At 43.0% G+C, this 14,224-nt stretch overlaps 2 protein-coding genes across 8 annotated transcripts in view; one reads left to right on the top strand and one right to left on the bottom strand.

Annotated features, from left to right (window-relative positions):
• Positions 1–821, bottom strand: part of ATAD2B (ATPase family AAA domain containing 2B) — a 149,918-nt gene extending 149,097 nt beyond the window's left edge. For all 3 annotated transcript variants that reach the window (XM_087863837.1, XM_087863839.1, XM_087863838.1), the window contains exon 1: positions 255–821. In XM_087863837.1, the coding sequence (XP_087719963.1) occupies positions 255–470 (216 nt within the window). In that variant the 5' untranslated portion in view covers positions 471–821. The remainder of the gene's footprint in view (positions 1–254) is intronic.
• Positions 822–1,028: 207 nt separating this feature from the next.
• Positions 1,029–14,224, top strand: part of UBXN2A (UBX domain protein 2A) — a 54,194-nt gene continuing 40,998 nt past the window's right edge. Inside the window, exons 1-4 of one of the 5 annotated variants that reach the window (XM_087863833.1) lie at positions 1,029–1,353; positions 1,698–1,821; positions 2,328–2,458; positions 10,642–10,741. The gene's annotated coding sequence lies outside the window, so the exon portion shown is untranslated. Of the gene's footprint in view, positions 1,354–1,697; positions 1,822–2,327; positions 2,459–10,641; positions 10,742–11,352; positions 11,587–11,696; positions 11,795–13,716; positions 14,203–14,224 lie in introns of those variants that run through there. The other 4 variants (XM_087863835.1, XM_045809325.2, XM_087863836.1 and 1 more) reach the window with 4 other exon arrangements.

Here is a 14,224-nt window from a genome sequence, read left to right as displayed (position 1 = left end):
CTAATGTCCCCGAAAAGACCCCCCAGGCCCCTCTCCCCAGACTCCAGTCCTGTTCTTTACACAAAAGAGCCGGACCAGCAAAGCTGTCGCAGCCCTACCTAGCCGGGTGCCATCCTTCACCGCACCCGCAGACCCGGTCTCCAGCCTCCCGAACGGTCTCCACTGGAGGCTTCCTGCCCTAACCCGGCCAGACAAAGCCCCGGCGGCCGGGCCGGCACTCGCAAGCCTCCGGACTCGGGCCGCCGCGCTCTTACCCGGGCCTCTTCCAGAGCGACGCCGGCGCCACCGCTTCCCCCGGCCTTGGCGCCGGGGCAGCTGGCAGCGCGGGTCTTGGAGGAGCGGGTCCGAGAGGAGATGAAATGGCTGCTGCCTCCGGTCGCCCCAGGCTCTGCTCCGGCCCCAGGCCCAGGCCCGGGCCCAGGCGACTTGGACCCGAGAAGACGCAGAGAGCTCTTCCGGGTGTTCACCATGGTCCAGCCAGGAGGACGGGGTCCACACCGCGCCCGCCGCGCCCGGGAGAGCCAAGGAAGGCCGGCCCGCCGGCCGGGCAGTCAGGGCCAGTGGAGCCGGGCCGGGAGAGACGAGCCGACCCGGACTCTGCGGAGCGTAGACGAGGACAGGCGAGAGTAGGGCAGAGGAAGAGAAGTAGGCGTGAGAAGGCAGAAAGCGGGAAGCGGGAGCGATGCTCCAGGCCGACAGCTCAGACCCTCCACCGGCTTCGCCCTCCTCAGCGGGAGCCGAGCGGAGCCGCCATTTCTGCCCCTTTCTCTCTCGTTCTCGCTCTCGAGCTCCGTGCGTCAGGGATCCAGCGCCGCAGGGCCGACGAGACCGCTTCCGGCCGTGGCCGCTGCGGGGCGCTGCAGGGTCGGCAAGCCCGTCTCCTACCCGCTGCCCCCTCCTCTCCCTCCGCCCCTCCAGGAGACCCCGCCCAGCGGCGCAGCGTCAGCGCCTGGCGGCTGGGGAAGGGACGCTCTGGGCTGTGTGAGCTCTATGGTTTCCAGGTCTGGCCGGGCGTCTAGGAGGGGGATGGGAGTAACCAGAAGGAATGTGGGGACGGGAGTAACCAGAAGGAGTGTGGGGAAAGGCTAGCGCGCCTGAGTTGGCCCTGGAATTCTCATGCCCAACCAGGTCTGTCGACCCTACCATCTCCACCATCGCTCCAGATGGCCTGGATGGAGCAAGGAACGACCGGCAAAGGCGAGAGATAGACGGTGACACGGGAGGACGAGGGCGCGGTGACCTGAGCTGGAATCCCAGAGGTACTTGAGGCAGGACACCGAACTTGAGTCGCACTTTTCGTGGCTGTAAAAATGAGACTATGGTAAAATAGATCTGTGAGGCTTCTGGCACATGGTAAGTTTAGAAAAGAACAAACGCTAGACCCCTGCGTCTGTATGCAAAACAAGAAAGGGTCGTTTTCTATAACCTTCGCCAGGTAGATCTAAGGCGCAGTCACAAAAAATGAATTCTTTCTCCTAAGAGTCTCCTTTATCACTGCCGCCCCCACCCGCGCGAGAATTGAGAATATAAAAAGCTGAACACAAAATACAAAATTTGTGATTTAATTTCAGAGATTAAGACAATATGAAAAGCTCTCCAGTAAAGTAGAAATTATGTTAATTTCACCAAAATTCTCGGTACATTAGCGTTAGAATGTGTATTATTCATTGGGCATAAGTTCTTCCTGTTTGCTGCAGTAAGAAAAATTGAAGGCTCAAGAAAATTCCTGTAAAAATACGCAAGCTGCATCAAAATTAGAGAATTTTGGCCCTCCAAGAGCCCAGTCCTTCAACAAAACTTCATCCAGCACTGAGAATGGAAGTAATTTTGGGTAGCTCAGTTAGTTAAGCCTCAGACTCGGTTTCGGTTCAGGTCAGGATCTCACGGGTGGTGGGATTGAGCCCTGCATTGGAAGAGCTTGAGATTTTCCCTCTCCCTCTCCCTCTGCACCCCCCACCCCATTCGCCTGCTAGAGTGCACGCTCTCTCTTCCTAAAATAAATAATAAATCTTGGGGTGCCTGGGTGGCTCAGTCAGTTGAGCATCCCCCAGTTGGAACCCCACCTTGGGCTCCCTGCTCAGCAGGGAGCCTGCTTCTTCCTCTCCCCCCTGCTCATGCAATCTCTCTCTCCCTCAAGTAAATAAAATTTTTTAAAGTAAAATAAAATCTTTTTAAAAAAAGAAAGAAAAAGACAAGGCAAAGCCCAGAACCTGTTCAAGTTATGGCATCTAATGTAATCACCTTGCAAAATCCTGGTACAAAGGATACACCTAAGTATAGAATGAATTAGAAATAAACCTGCTAACCTTCCCATCATTCATCCTCAGGAAACTTCAAGGAAAACTGCCTTTCCCAACATCTACGCTAAGAATGAAGAGGAAAAAAAACATACCCCTTGAGAATTCAGAACAACAAAGTGGTCCTCAGATTTACAGCCTAAATTCACCAAATCTCTTAGGTACGAAGAACCTTGGGACAGTACCTTATGTTACATAGGCTTAAGTCAAAAGGGATTCTTAGCACAAAGGAAAAGTAAACATAAATTATCTCCAAAAGAATGCACTTTCAACAGGGGATGCAAAAAAATTAAGCCTCATAAATATGACTCCATTAAAAAAAATCACAAAACATTTTTAAAAAATTATGAAAAACAGCCCACAGAAAAGAAGAGACTAATAGAATGAGGCCTGCAGATTGATATTCAGATATGTAATATAAAGATGAGAAAATAATGAGCAAAAATGATGGAGAATTTTAAAAGAATCAGAAGTTAAAAAGTAAAAGGAGTTCTTAAACTTAACACCAAAAGGGCAACCTATAAAAGGAAAGAAACAATAAATTACGCCTCATCAAAATCTAAAACTTAGTTCCGTGGGGGCACCGGGCTGGCTCAGTGAGCAGAACATGCAACTCTTGATGTCATGGTTGTATGTTCAAGCCCCACGTTGAGTGTAGAGATTACTTAAAAATAAAATATTTTGGGACACCTCAGTGGCTCAGATGGTTAAGCATCTGCACTCACCAAAAATACAAAGAGGGGCACCTGTTTTGCTTGATACGTAGAGCATGTGACTCTTGATCTCCGAGTTGTGAGTTCAAGCCCCATGCTGGGCACAGAGCTTACTAAAATAATAATAATAATGATAATGATATAAAAAGAATTCTCAAAATTCAATAATAAAAAATTTCAATTAGAAAATGGGAAAAAGACCAGAAGATATATTTCATCTAAGAGGACATGAATCAAGAAAATAAGCTTATGAAAACATTTTAATGTCAGTAGTAGGGAAATACAGATTAAGACCACGATGAATTATCAGTACATACCTGTTAAAACAACTGAAATAAAAAACAGTGACAGTACCAAATGCTGGTGATGAGGCAGAAAAACTGGATATTTCATACATTGTTAGTAAGAATGCAAAATGGTACAGCCAGTCCCAATCTGAAAACCAGTTTGGCAGTTTTCTTAAAAATCTAAATACAATACAATGCAGCAATTGCAATCCTAAGTATTTCAAAGAAATGAAAACTATATCCATACAAAAACCTGTAGACCACAGTTTTGTTTTGTTCTGTTGGTTTCTTTTTAACCCCACCCCCCAGCCTTAGACCATAATTTATTGCAGCTTTACTTACAATAGCCAAAAACATGGGGGAGGGGAATCTCCATCATAGAGGAATAGTTAAACTGTGGCACATCAACAACATGGAATACTACTCAGCAATAAAGGGGAATTAATTAGTGATATATGCAAAAACTTACATGTATTTCAAAGATACTACACAGAAGCAGAAGGAAGGATTTAATATATATTAAAGCATAAAACAATAAAATAGGAAATAATATAGAAATTCAATTAAATCAAAAGTTGATTTCTGTAAAAAGAAAAAAAGATAAGCCCCTAGCCAGACCCATCAAGGGGGAGATGGGCAAGGAGGAAAATCAAATTATAAATTTCAGGAGTGAGAGTGTAAGCATCACTCAAGATCTTACAGACTTGGAGTCAGCAGAATTCTGTTTATAAATATTTTTATCTTGCTAACACATATACACAAACAGACCATAGAGTAGATTTTGCCCATGGGCTGCTATTGCCAGCCTTTGCTATAGACATTAAAGAGACAAGAAATATAATGAACAACTTTATGCCAAGAAGTTCCAAAATACTTATGAAGTAGACAAATTCCTTGAACTGAAATATTACTAAAGCTCACTCAAAAAAAAAAAAAAAGATAACCTGAATACCCCTATTATTGGTTAAATAAATTAAATGTGTAATTAAATACTTTCCCACAAATAATACACCAGTCCCAGATAACATCCCTGGTGAAGTCTATCCTATATTTAAAGAAAAACAATACCAATTTTACACCAATTCCTTTAGAATATAGAGGAGGAAACATTTCTCAACTCATTCATAAGTCCGCATTACCCTGATATTGAAACTAATAACATAAAGAAAACACAAACAGCTATTTCTTTTACATAGAAGAACACAAATGTTTGTAACAAAACATTAACAACAATAAATCAAATCCATGAATACATAAAAAGAATGATAAATCATGACTAAGTGAGATTTATCCCAAGAATACAAAATTGGTTAAACATTTGAAAGTAAAATCAATGTAATTCGCAATATCAGTATAATAAGGAGAAAGGAGAAATAAAAGAGAAAATCCATATGGTTGTCTTAGATTCAGAACAAGCATTTGACAGTTCCAAAGTAGGACTAGTAGGTAACTTCCTCAACCTGATAAAGAACATCTAAAAAGTCCTATAGCTAACACAGTAACAAATGGTGAAAGGTTGGGGTTCCTGGGTGGCTCAGTCAGTTGAGCATCTGCTCTCGTCTCAGGTCATGATCCCAGGGTCCTGGGATCCAGTCCTGTGTTGGGCTCCCTGCTCAATGGGGCCTCTGCTTCTCCCTCTCCCTCTGCTCCCCACCCCCTTGCTTGCTCTCTCCCCATCTCTCTCTCTCTCAAATAAAATCTTAAAAAAAAAAAAATGCTGAAAGGTGATGGCTTTTCTCTAAATTTCAGGAACATGGCAAGAATGTCTGTTCTAATCATTTCTATTCAACATTGTACTAGGAGTCCTAGACAAAGCAATAGTAAAGAAAAATAAATAAAAGGCATATAGGTTTTTTTTTTGAAGATTTTTATTTTTAAGTAATCCCTACACTCAATCCCAAGATCAAAAGTTACACACTCCACCAACTGAGCCAGCCAGGCACCCCAAAGATATACATACAGTTTAGAAAGGAAGAAGCAACTGTCTTTATGGATAAACATGATAATCTCATAGGAAATCTTTAAAAATCTAAAAAACAACAAAAAGCCCTGGTAGGACTAATAGGTGAATTTAGCAAAGTCATAGCATATCAATTTATAAAAATTATTTTTTTTTTTAAGATTTTATTTGTTTGACAGAGAGAGACAGCAAAAGAGGGAACACAAACAAGGGGAGTGGGAGAGGGAGAAGCAGGCCTCCTGCCAAACAGGGAGCCCGATGTGGGGCTTGATCCCAGGGCCCTGGGATCATGACCTGAGCTGAAGGCAGAAGCTTAACGGCTGAGCCACTCAGGCGCCCCAATATAAAAATTATTTCTATATATTTACAACAAGCAATTGAACATAGTTGAAATATCGATGATAAATTTAACAAAATATATGGAAAATCTAGGAACAACTAGGTGTTTCAGCCGGTTAAGCTTCTGTGTTTGGCTCAGGTCATGATCCCAGGGTCCTGGGATCAAGTCCTGCATCAGGGTCCTTGCTCAGCAGGTAGCTCGCTTCCCCCTCTGCCTGCCACTCTCACTCTCTCTCTCTCTTTCCCTCTGACAAGTAAATAAATATTTTTAAAAATATGGAAAATCTATATACTGAAAACTAAAAAGTATTGCTGAGGAAAAACTAAACAAGTAGAGAGGTTTACCAGATACTTCATATTGCTGGATGAAAATTATCCCCAAATTAATCAATAGATTCAAGTCAATTCCAGTAAAAATCCCAGCAGACATTTTAGAAATTAAGAAACTGAATCTAAAATTTATATGGAGATGCAAAGAACCTAGAGTCACCTAAACAATCAGGAACAGTACAAAAGTGGAGAACTACATTACCTCATTTTAAGTCTTCCTATTTTTTTTTAAGATTTTATTTATTTATTTGACATAGAGACAGCCAGCGAGAGAGGAAACACAAGCAGGGGGAGTGGGAGAGGAAGCATCAGGCTTCCCAGCAGAGCAGGGAACCTATGCAGGGCTCAATCCCAGGACTCTGGGATCATGCCCTGAGCCGAAGGCAGATGCTTAATGACTGAGCCACCCAGGCGCCCCATAAGTCTTCCTATTAAGTTATAATAATCAGGGCAGTGTAAATATATAGTAATACAGCTCGATGGAAATGAATAGAAAGTCCAGAAAGAGACTCACACATATGGTCAATTGATTTTTGTCAAGATGCCAAGGTGATTAACAGGAAAGGATACTTTTCAATAAATGATGCTAGAATATATTCCTATGCAAAAAAAATAAATCTTTACCATTACTTCATATTAATTATAAAGATTAATTTCAGATTGATTATAGACTTAAACGCAAGGATAAAACTATATATTTTTTTAGAATAAAGCCTAAAAGATAATCTTTGTGACTATGGGGTAGGCAAAGATTTCTTACAACAGACACAAAAACATAAACTATAGAAGCTGATAAATTGGGTTCTTTGAAAGACACTTTTAAGACACCTTTTTACAAGGCAAGTCACAGGCTGGGAGAAAGTAAAAATAAAAACAAAGAATGATACAGGATATAAAAAGTTAACAGAAAGGATAAGCAATGACAAAATTAGGTTTGGTTTTGTTTGTTTTTTTAATTTACTTTTTTTAAAAGATTGATTTATTTAGGGGCATCTGGGTGGCTCAGTTGGTAGAGCATATGCCATCAGCTCAGGTCATCATCCCAGGGCCCTGGGATTGAACCCCACATCGGCTCCCTGCTCAGCAGAGAACCTGCTTCTGTCTCTCCCTCAGCCACTCTGCTCCCCCTTCTTGTGCTCTCTCTCTAAAATAAATAAATAAAATATTTTAAAAAGAAGAAGAACATTGATTTATTTGAGAGAAAGAGAGCATGCATGAGTGGTGGGAGGGAGAGAATCTCAAGCAGACTCCCTGCTGAGCACAGAGCCTGATGCAGGGCTTGATCTTATAACCCTGGGGTTGTGACCTCAGCTGAAATCAAGTCAGAAGCTCAATTCACGGAGCTGTTCAGGTGCCCCTAATTTTACTTCTGAGGGATCTCAGATGAGATACTACAACTCTGTTAAGGAGGTCCTCAGGGAAGAGATGATTCTGATCCACTAGGCATAGGGTGAGTTCCAAGAGGCTGTATTTTTTAAGAAGCATGACACTTTGAATAAACACTGAATCATGGGACAAAATCAGAATTGGTGACATTAGAATTCTGTGCTATCTAATGTGATAACTACCAGTCACATATGGCTATTTAAATTTAAATTAAAAAACTACAAATCCAGTCCTTCAGATATACTACCTATATTTAAAGTATTCAGTAGCAAAGTGTTGCTAGCAGTTAATGTATCAGACAGTGCAGAAACAATTCCCTCATCTCAAAAAGTTTTATTGGGCAGCTCTGGCCTAGATATTCATCTTGAGGTAGGGGAAATGCTCAAAGATGATGACTGTATTTGTAACCTGAACTGGATGTTTGGAAGGGATACCAACTGGAAAAGAGGATGCAGGATCAGGAGCAGACTCCTGAGGGTCACCTATCATCTTTCTATGTCAATTGAAGAAGCATTTACGGAGGTGCCTGGGTGGCTCAGTTTGTTGAGCATCTGCCTTCAGCTCAGGTCATGATCCCTGCTCAGCAGGGAGTATGCTACTCCCTTTCCATCTGCCTGTCTCTCTGCTTGTGCTCTCTCTCTCTCTCCATCAAATAAATAAATAAAATCTTAAAAAAAAAAAAAAGCATTTACTGTCCCCTAGTATATACCTGTATAATAGCTACTGTATAAAGTGCTCTAGATAATATCTAACAAATATATGACTCAGTTTGCACCCTTAAGGAGCTTATAGTGGCTTATAACAAAAAAGCCAACAGATTCGATCCTGGGTTTTGGCACCCAAAAACAAACAAACAAAAAACTAACAGAGAAAAGAATTAGATAAAGAGCAAATGAAACCCAAAACCCAGTAGAAGGAAGGAAATAATAAAGATTCAAGCGGAAATTTAAAAAATAAAGAATAGAAAAACAATGGAGATAAACGATACATTGAAAATTGGTTCTTTCAAAAGAGTAACAAAAATGACAAAAGTTTAGCTAGACTGACCAAGAAAAAAAGGGGAAAAAAACACCAATTATTAAAATCATAAACGAAAGTAGGGATATTATTACAACCATTTAGAAAGAAAAATCACAAGAAAATACTATGAACAATTGTATAACAACAAATTAGTTAATCTTGATGAAATGGACAAATTTCTAGAAACACACAAATAACCAAAACTGACTCAAGAAGAAAGAGAAAATCTGAACAGACCTACAATAAGAGATTGAATCAGTCATCAAAAACCTCCTGACAAAGAAAAGCTCAGAACTAGATGACTTCCCAGGTTCTACCAAACACTGAATTGATGCCAATCCTTCTGAAAATATTCTGAAAAATAAAAGAGGAGGAAATACTTCCTAACTCATTCTATGAAATCAGCATTATATTGATACCAAAGCTAGACAAAGATATCACAGTAAACTACAGAGCACAATCCCTTATGAATATAGATGCAAAAATCTTTAACAAATTACTAGCAAACCAAATCCAGCAGCATGTCAGAAGAATTCTATACCATAACTGAGTGGTATTTATCCCAAGACCATTAAATGGGGAAAGGACTGATAGTCTTTCCAAAAAATGGTTCTGAGAAAACTATATAACCATCCAAAAGAATGACATTGGACCCTTATTTTACACCATGCACAAAAATTAATTCAAAATGCATCAAACACTTAATGTAAGAGCTAAAATTATAACATGCTTAGGAAAAAACAGGAAAATCTTCATGACATTGGATTTGGGCAATGGTTTCTTGGATATGATTCCAAAAGCATAGGGGAAAAAAGGAAAAATAAATTGAACCTCAAAACTTTTGTGTATCAAATTGGGACACTACCACCAGAATGAAAGAACCACCCACAGAATAGGAGAAAATATTTGCAAAACACATCTCTGATAAGGAATTAATATCCAGAAGACACTACAAGAAACAAAAAAAACCCCACAAAACTACAACTCAATTACAAAAAACAATCCTATTTAAAAATGGGCAAAGACTGGGGCACTGGCTCAGCTGACAGAGAATGGGATTCTTGATCTCAGGGTCATGAGTTTGAGGCCCAGGTTGGGCATAAAATTTACATATTTACATACGTACGTACATACATACATACATACATACAAATGGGCAAAGGACTTGATTAGACATTTCTCCAAAGACATAAAAACGGTCGATAAACACCTGAAAAAAGGGCACCTGGGTGGTTGTCAGTTAAGAGTCTGCCTTCTGCTTGGGTCATGATCCCAGGATCTTGGGATCTAGCCCCTCTGCTGGCTCCCTGCTCAGTGGGGAGTCTGCCTCTCCCTCCCCCTCTGCCCCCCTCGCTGCTCGTGCTCTCTCTTCCTCTCTCAAATAAACAAAACTAAAAAAAAATCAGCTCGTGAAAACATGCTCAACATCACTAGTCACTAGGGAAATAAAAATCAAACCCACAATAAATACCACCACTTCACTCCCATTAGGATGGCTTTTTTTTTTTTTTTCAAGATTTTATTTAAAAGAGAGAGAGTGCATGCGAGCCCGATGTGGGACTCAATCCAGGGACTCTGGGATCTTGACCTGAGCTGAAGGCAGATGCTTAACTAACTGAGCCACCCAGGCACCCCAAGGATGGCTATTATAAATACACCAAAACAATGGAAAGAAGTACTGTCAAGGGTTTGGAGAAACCTGATTGCTTCCACACTGCTGAAGGGAATATTACCATGCTGTACTTGTGGAAATCAGTTTGGCAGTTCCTCAAACGGTTAAACATACGCCATGTGATACAGCAATTCTGCATCTAGATATATACAAAATAATTGAAAGCAAGAGACTTAATCAGATACTTGTATACAGATGTTCACAGCTCCATTGTTCACAACAGCCAGAAGGTGGAAACAATCTAAATGTCCATCAGCAGGTGAACGGATAAACAAAGGGTGGTATATACAACAACGGAATATTTTTCAGCATACAAAAGAATAAATTCTGATACCTGCTATAACACGGAATATTTTTCAGCATACAAAAGAATAAATTCTGATACCTGCTATAACACGGATGAGCCTTGGAAACATAATGCTAAGTGAAGTAAGGGCAGACACAAAAGGACAAATATTGTATGATTCTACTTATATGAGGTACCTAGACTAGCGCAGCTTCATGAGATAGGAAGAGGGAAAAGGACTATTTCAAAGGGGTGTGGAGGGTGAAGGGTGACTATTCCTCTAGGGGAACTCTGACCAGGAGATCTGCAACTATCTCCAAGGTCAGGCAAAAAGGGGCTTTTCCTTCACAGGGAGAAGTGAACAAAGACTGGAAAGAACTGGGTGTGCGCAAGCAGCAGGAACAGGTGGAGGTGGCAGTGATCACACAGTACAAAGGTATTCTGCAAGGAGGTGAGCCGATTTTCAGGGGTGGTGGATAAGAAAGGGTTACAGACCGGCTCAGGCTGAGAGTAGGTCAAAGTTTAGGGGCCTGGTGGAAGGAGAGCAGCTTAAGTAAAGTTTGGTCAAGTCAGGGTAACCCGTATTTCGTCCAGATTGGTCAGTTGGTGCAATCGGTTCACCTTACCATTTACCAGGCAAAAACGAAGGGAATTTGGACGGTCTGTGTCTGATCTGTAGTAGGAAAAAACAAGGGGGAACGCGTGAGTTACACGGGGAAGGGTGGTTCCTAGCAGTAAACCCTTTCAGGAGCACAAAAGGGTGAGGGGATTTCTTTAACCGTCCCTTTCCAGAATTACGGGGCTCGGGTTAAGTGCAACGTTGTAACAATGCAGGGAAATCTCTCCGCGGACTCAATCAGAGGCTGCGGAGGTACAGAAGTAGGGTAGACGCTGGGCTCTGCGTTGAGCCCACACCTCGCTCCCAGCATTTTCGGCACGGGGTGAGAAGGAAGCCAGCAGCAGCGCCCGCGGCGGACAGGAGGCGGCCGCCATTAGCGCGCGTCAGCGGAGGCCTGAGGCGGTGGCGGCCGGCCCCGCCCCCCCCCCGCGCGCGCTCTCGGGTCTGCGCGGAGCCTGCTGGGCGCGCCCTCGGCGCCCGGCGGCGGAGACCCACGGAGGCGGGCCGGGTCGCAGCGGCGCGGCCCGCGAACCTCAGCGGGTCTGGGGGTGGCGGCGCTCCCCGTCTGAGGGGCTCCAGCCCGGCAGCGGCGGTGGCAGCCGCGGCCCCTGAGCGAACCGAGGACCAGGCCGCGAGGCGACAACACGGCGCAGCCCCCGCCTGCGGCCGCGCCGGAGGTGAGTACGCTGGGGCGGACCGCGCCGCCTTCGGTGGGGTGAGGGGCTGGGACGTCCACTCGCCGCCGGGCGTGGGCGGGCGTTTCCCGGGCGGGGCGCTGGGCTGGGGTGGTCGTTGGGTCGGGCGGAGCCGCAGCGATCCAGGCGGTCTTGGTGAGCCCGAGGTCTGGGCGGTTTCGGCGACGCGCCAGACTCGCGGCCAGTTCAGGTGAGCCGAGCCTCGGGCCTGCCGCCTGCGCTTGCTTCCTGCGTGGCGAGCTCTGTGCCAGCTCCGCGGAGGGCTTCCGTTCTGGGGGCGCTCGGAAACTTCGAGTCAGGCGCACTTAAAATGCCCCCGCCCCATTTCCAAAGGCGTGCGCTGCAAGAGCACGGTGCAGAAATAACAGGCACGTTTGTTTGGGGTGGCCATTTCTCAGGTAGCTTCACCACCAGTCCCCCACGACAGTCTTTTTGTAGGTTTCGAGTTTGCTGTTTTCCATGTTTAATATTTTGTGTGTGCGTCTTTTTACTCGCAGTTTCTTGTTAGCAGTAAGGAACGGTAAGGTCCAACATCGGTTCCTTCGTACATCATTGGAGATGATGGAAAATAAAGATAGGAAACTGACAGTCTTCATCGATGTCAGTGTGGAACTGTAAAGCATGACATTGTGTGAACGACGTGAAAATCGGCCTCCGTATTTCAAAGTCATGGCTCAGTTGTGTTTTGGGAGTGTTACACGTTTTTAAATTACAGTTTAGTTTTTAATGAGGAAAAGTTAAAAGTTGATGTTATGTCTTCTGTGTAAATATGCTGAAAGGCGTATTGATTTTAAAGGCAGTTAAATTCACTGAATATTGAGCATCTATTCGTGCTAGGCACTGATGGCATCCAAAAACCAGTAAGAATGGGGTGCACTATGGAGAGAGTGATTAAGCACACAAGGTAGTAATGATACAAGGCGGAAGACAGTATTAACAGAAACTCCTATTGAGTACTGACTCTTAGCCCTGCACTGTGGTAATACTTTACATGCATACTTTACTTGATACCTAATGTTAATTACTAACTTATTCAAAATTTTTTAGTACCTACTGTCTGGTGAGTGCCCACGATACTATGGTAACCCTTATAGATTTTTTTTTTTTTTGACCCCTCTAGATTTTGCCTTTAAGGACTTCACATTGTTATTGGTTAAACAACCAATCACACAAGTCTCATCAGTTGACCCTTGAACAATGGTGCGAGTGTTAGGGGTGCCAACCCCCACGCGGTGGAAAATCTGTGTATGAATTCTGATTCCCCAAAAACTCAACTACTTATAACCTACTGTTGACTGAAAGCCTTGAAATCAATTCATATTTTGTATGTTATATGTATTATGGTGTGTGCTTACAATAAATAAGCTAGAAGAAAGAAGATGTTATGAAGAAATCATAATAAGGAAGAAAATATTTGTAATATATAGTACATTTATAATATACTATACTTATATATAGTACATTTCTATTTATTTATATGTAATACATTTATATGTACTATACTTACAGAAATACCTGTATTTATAGAAAAAAGTCTTCGTATAAGTGTACTTGCGCAGTTCAAACCTGTATTGTTCAAGGCTCAACTGTAAATGTCAGTAAATATAGATAGAAGTTTAAATATTATAACAAGGGGATGACCAGCTTGGAAAGTCAGTTAAAGTTTTCTTAGGAAAGTAATCTTCCCACTAAGATGTTATGGGTAAATAGGAATTAGTTAAAGGTGACCTGCCCCAAAGGAGGGTCCAGGCAAAGGAAATAGGTTCCCCAGAGGGAGATTAGGGAAATTTACAGAACTGAAAGTTCAGAGCAGTTGTATTTAGTGTAGAATGCAAAAGAGGGCAAGAGAGATGATGCCAGGTCTTTTAAGCAACGTTAACAATTTGGGACTGGCTTTTTATTCTGTACCTTAAAGTTTTACAGTGAAATTTTCAAAATACTCAAATGCGGTAACAGTGCTATGAACTTCTCTGTAATATTACCCAGAGTATTTGGACCTTATTTGAAGAGCGGCGGGAGGGGCACCTGGGTGGTTCAGTCGTTAGGCGTCTGCTTTCGGCTCAGGGTGTGATCCCAGAGTCCTGGATCAAGCCCCACATAGGCTCCTCTGCTGGGAGCCTGCTTCTTCCTCTCCCACTCCTCCTGCTTGTGTTCCCTCTCTCGCTGGCTGTCCCTATCTCTATCAAATAAATAAATAAAATCTTTAAAAAAAAAAATGAAGAGCAGTGGGAAGTCATTGAAAGGTTTTAAGCAGGGAAGTTTCAGTCAAATTTGTATCTTTTTTTTTTTTTTAAGATTTTATTTATTTATTTGACAGCATGAGCAGACAAAGGGGCAGAGGAAAAGGGAGAAGCAGGATCCACGCTGAGCAGGGAGCCCTCAAATTTGTATCTTATTTTTTAAAATTTTTTTAAAAATTTATTTATTTGACAGAGATAGACAGCCAGCGAGAGAGGAAACACAGCAGGGGAGTGGGAGAGGAAGAAGCAGGCTCCCAGCGGAGGAGCCCGATGTGGGGCTCGATCGGAACGCCGGGGTCACCCCCTGAGCTAAAGGCAGACGCCTAAGGACTGCGCTACCCAGGCGTCCCTCAAAAAGGTCACCTTGGGGTCATCTGGCT

Source organism: Ursus americanus, chromosome 7 (genome assembly GCF_024610735.1).
Source record: "Ursus americanus isolate L20-20 chromosome 7, mUrsAme1.1.p, whole genome shotgun sequence".
Classification (NCBI taxonomy): Eukaryota; Metazoa; Chordata; class Mammalia; order Carnivora; family Ursidae; genus Ursus; species Ursus americanus.
Note: the sequence above shows the minus strand (reverse complement) of the source record. Positions and strands in the feature narration are given on the sequence as shown.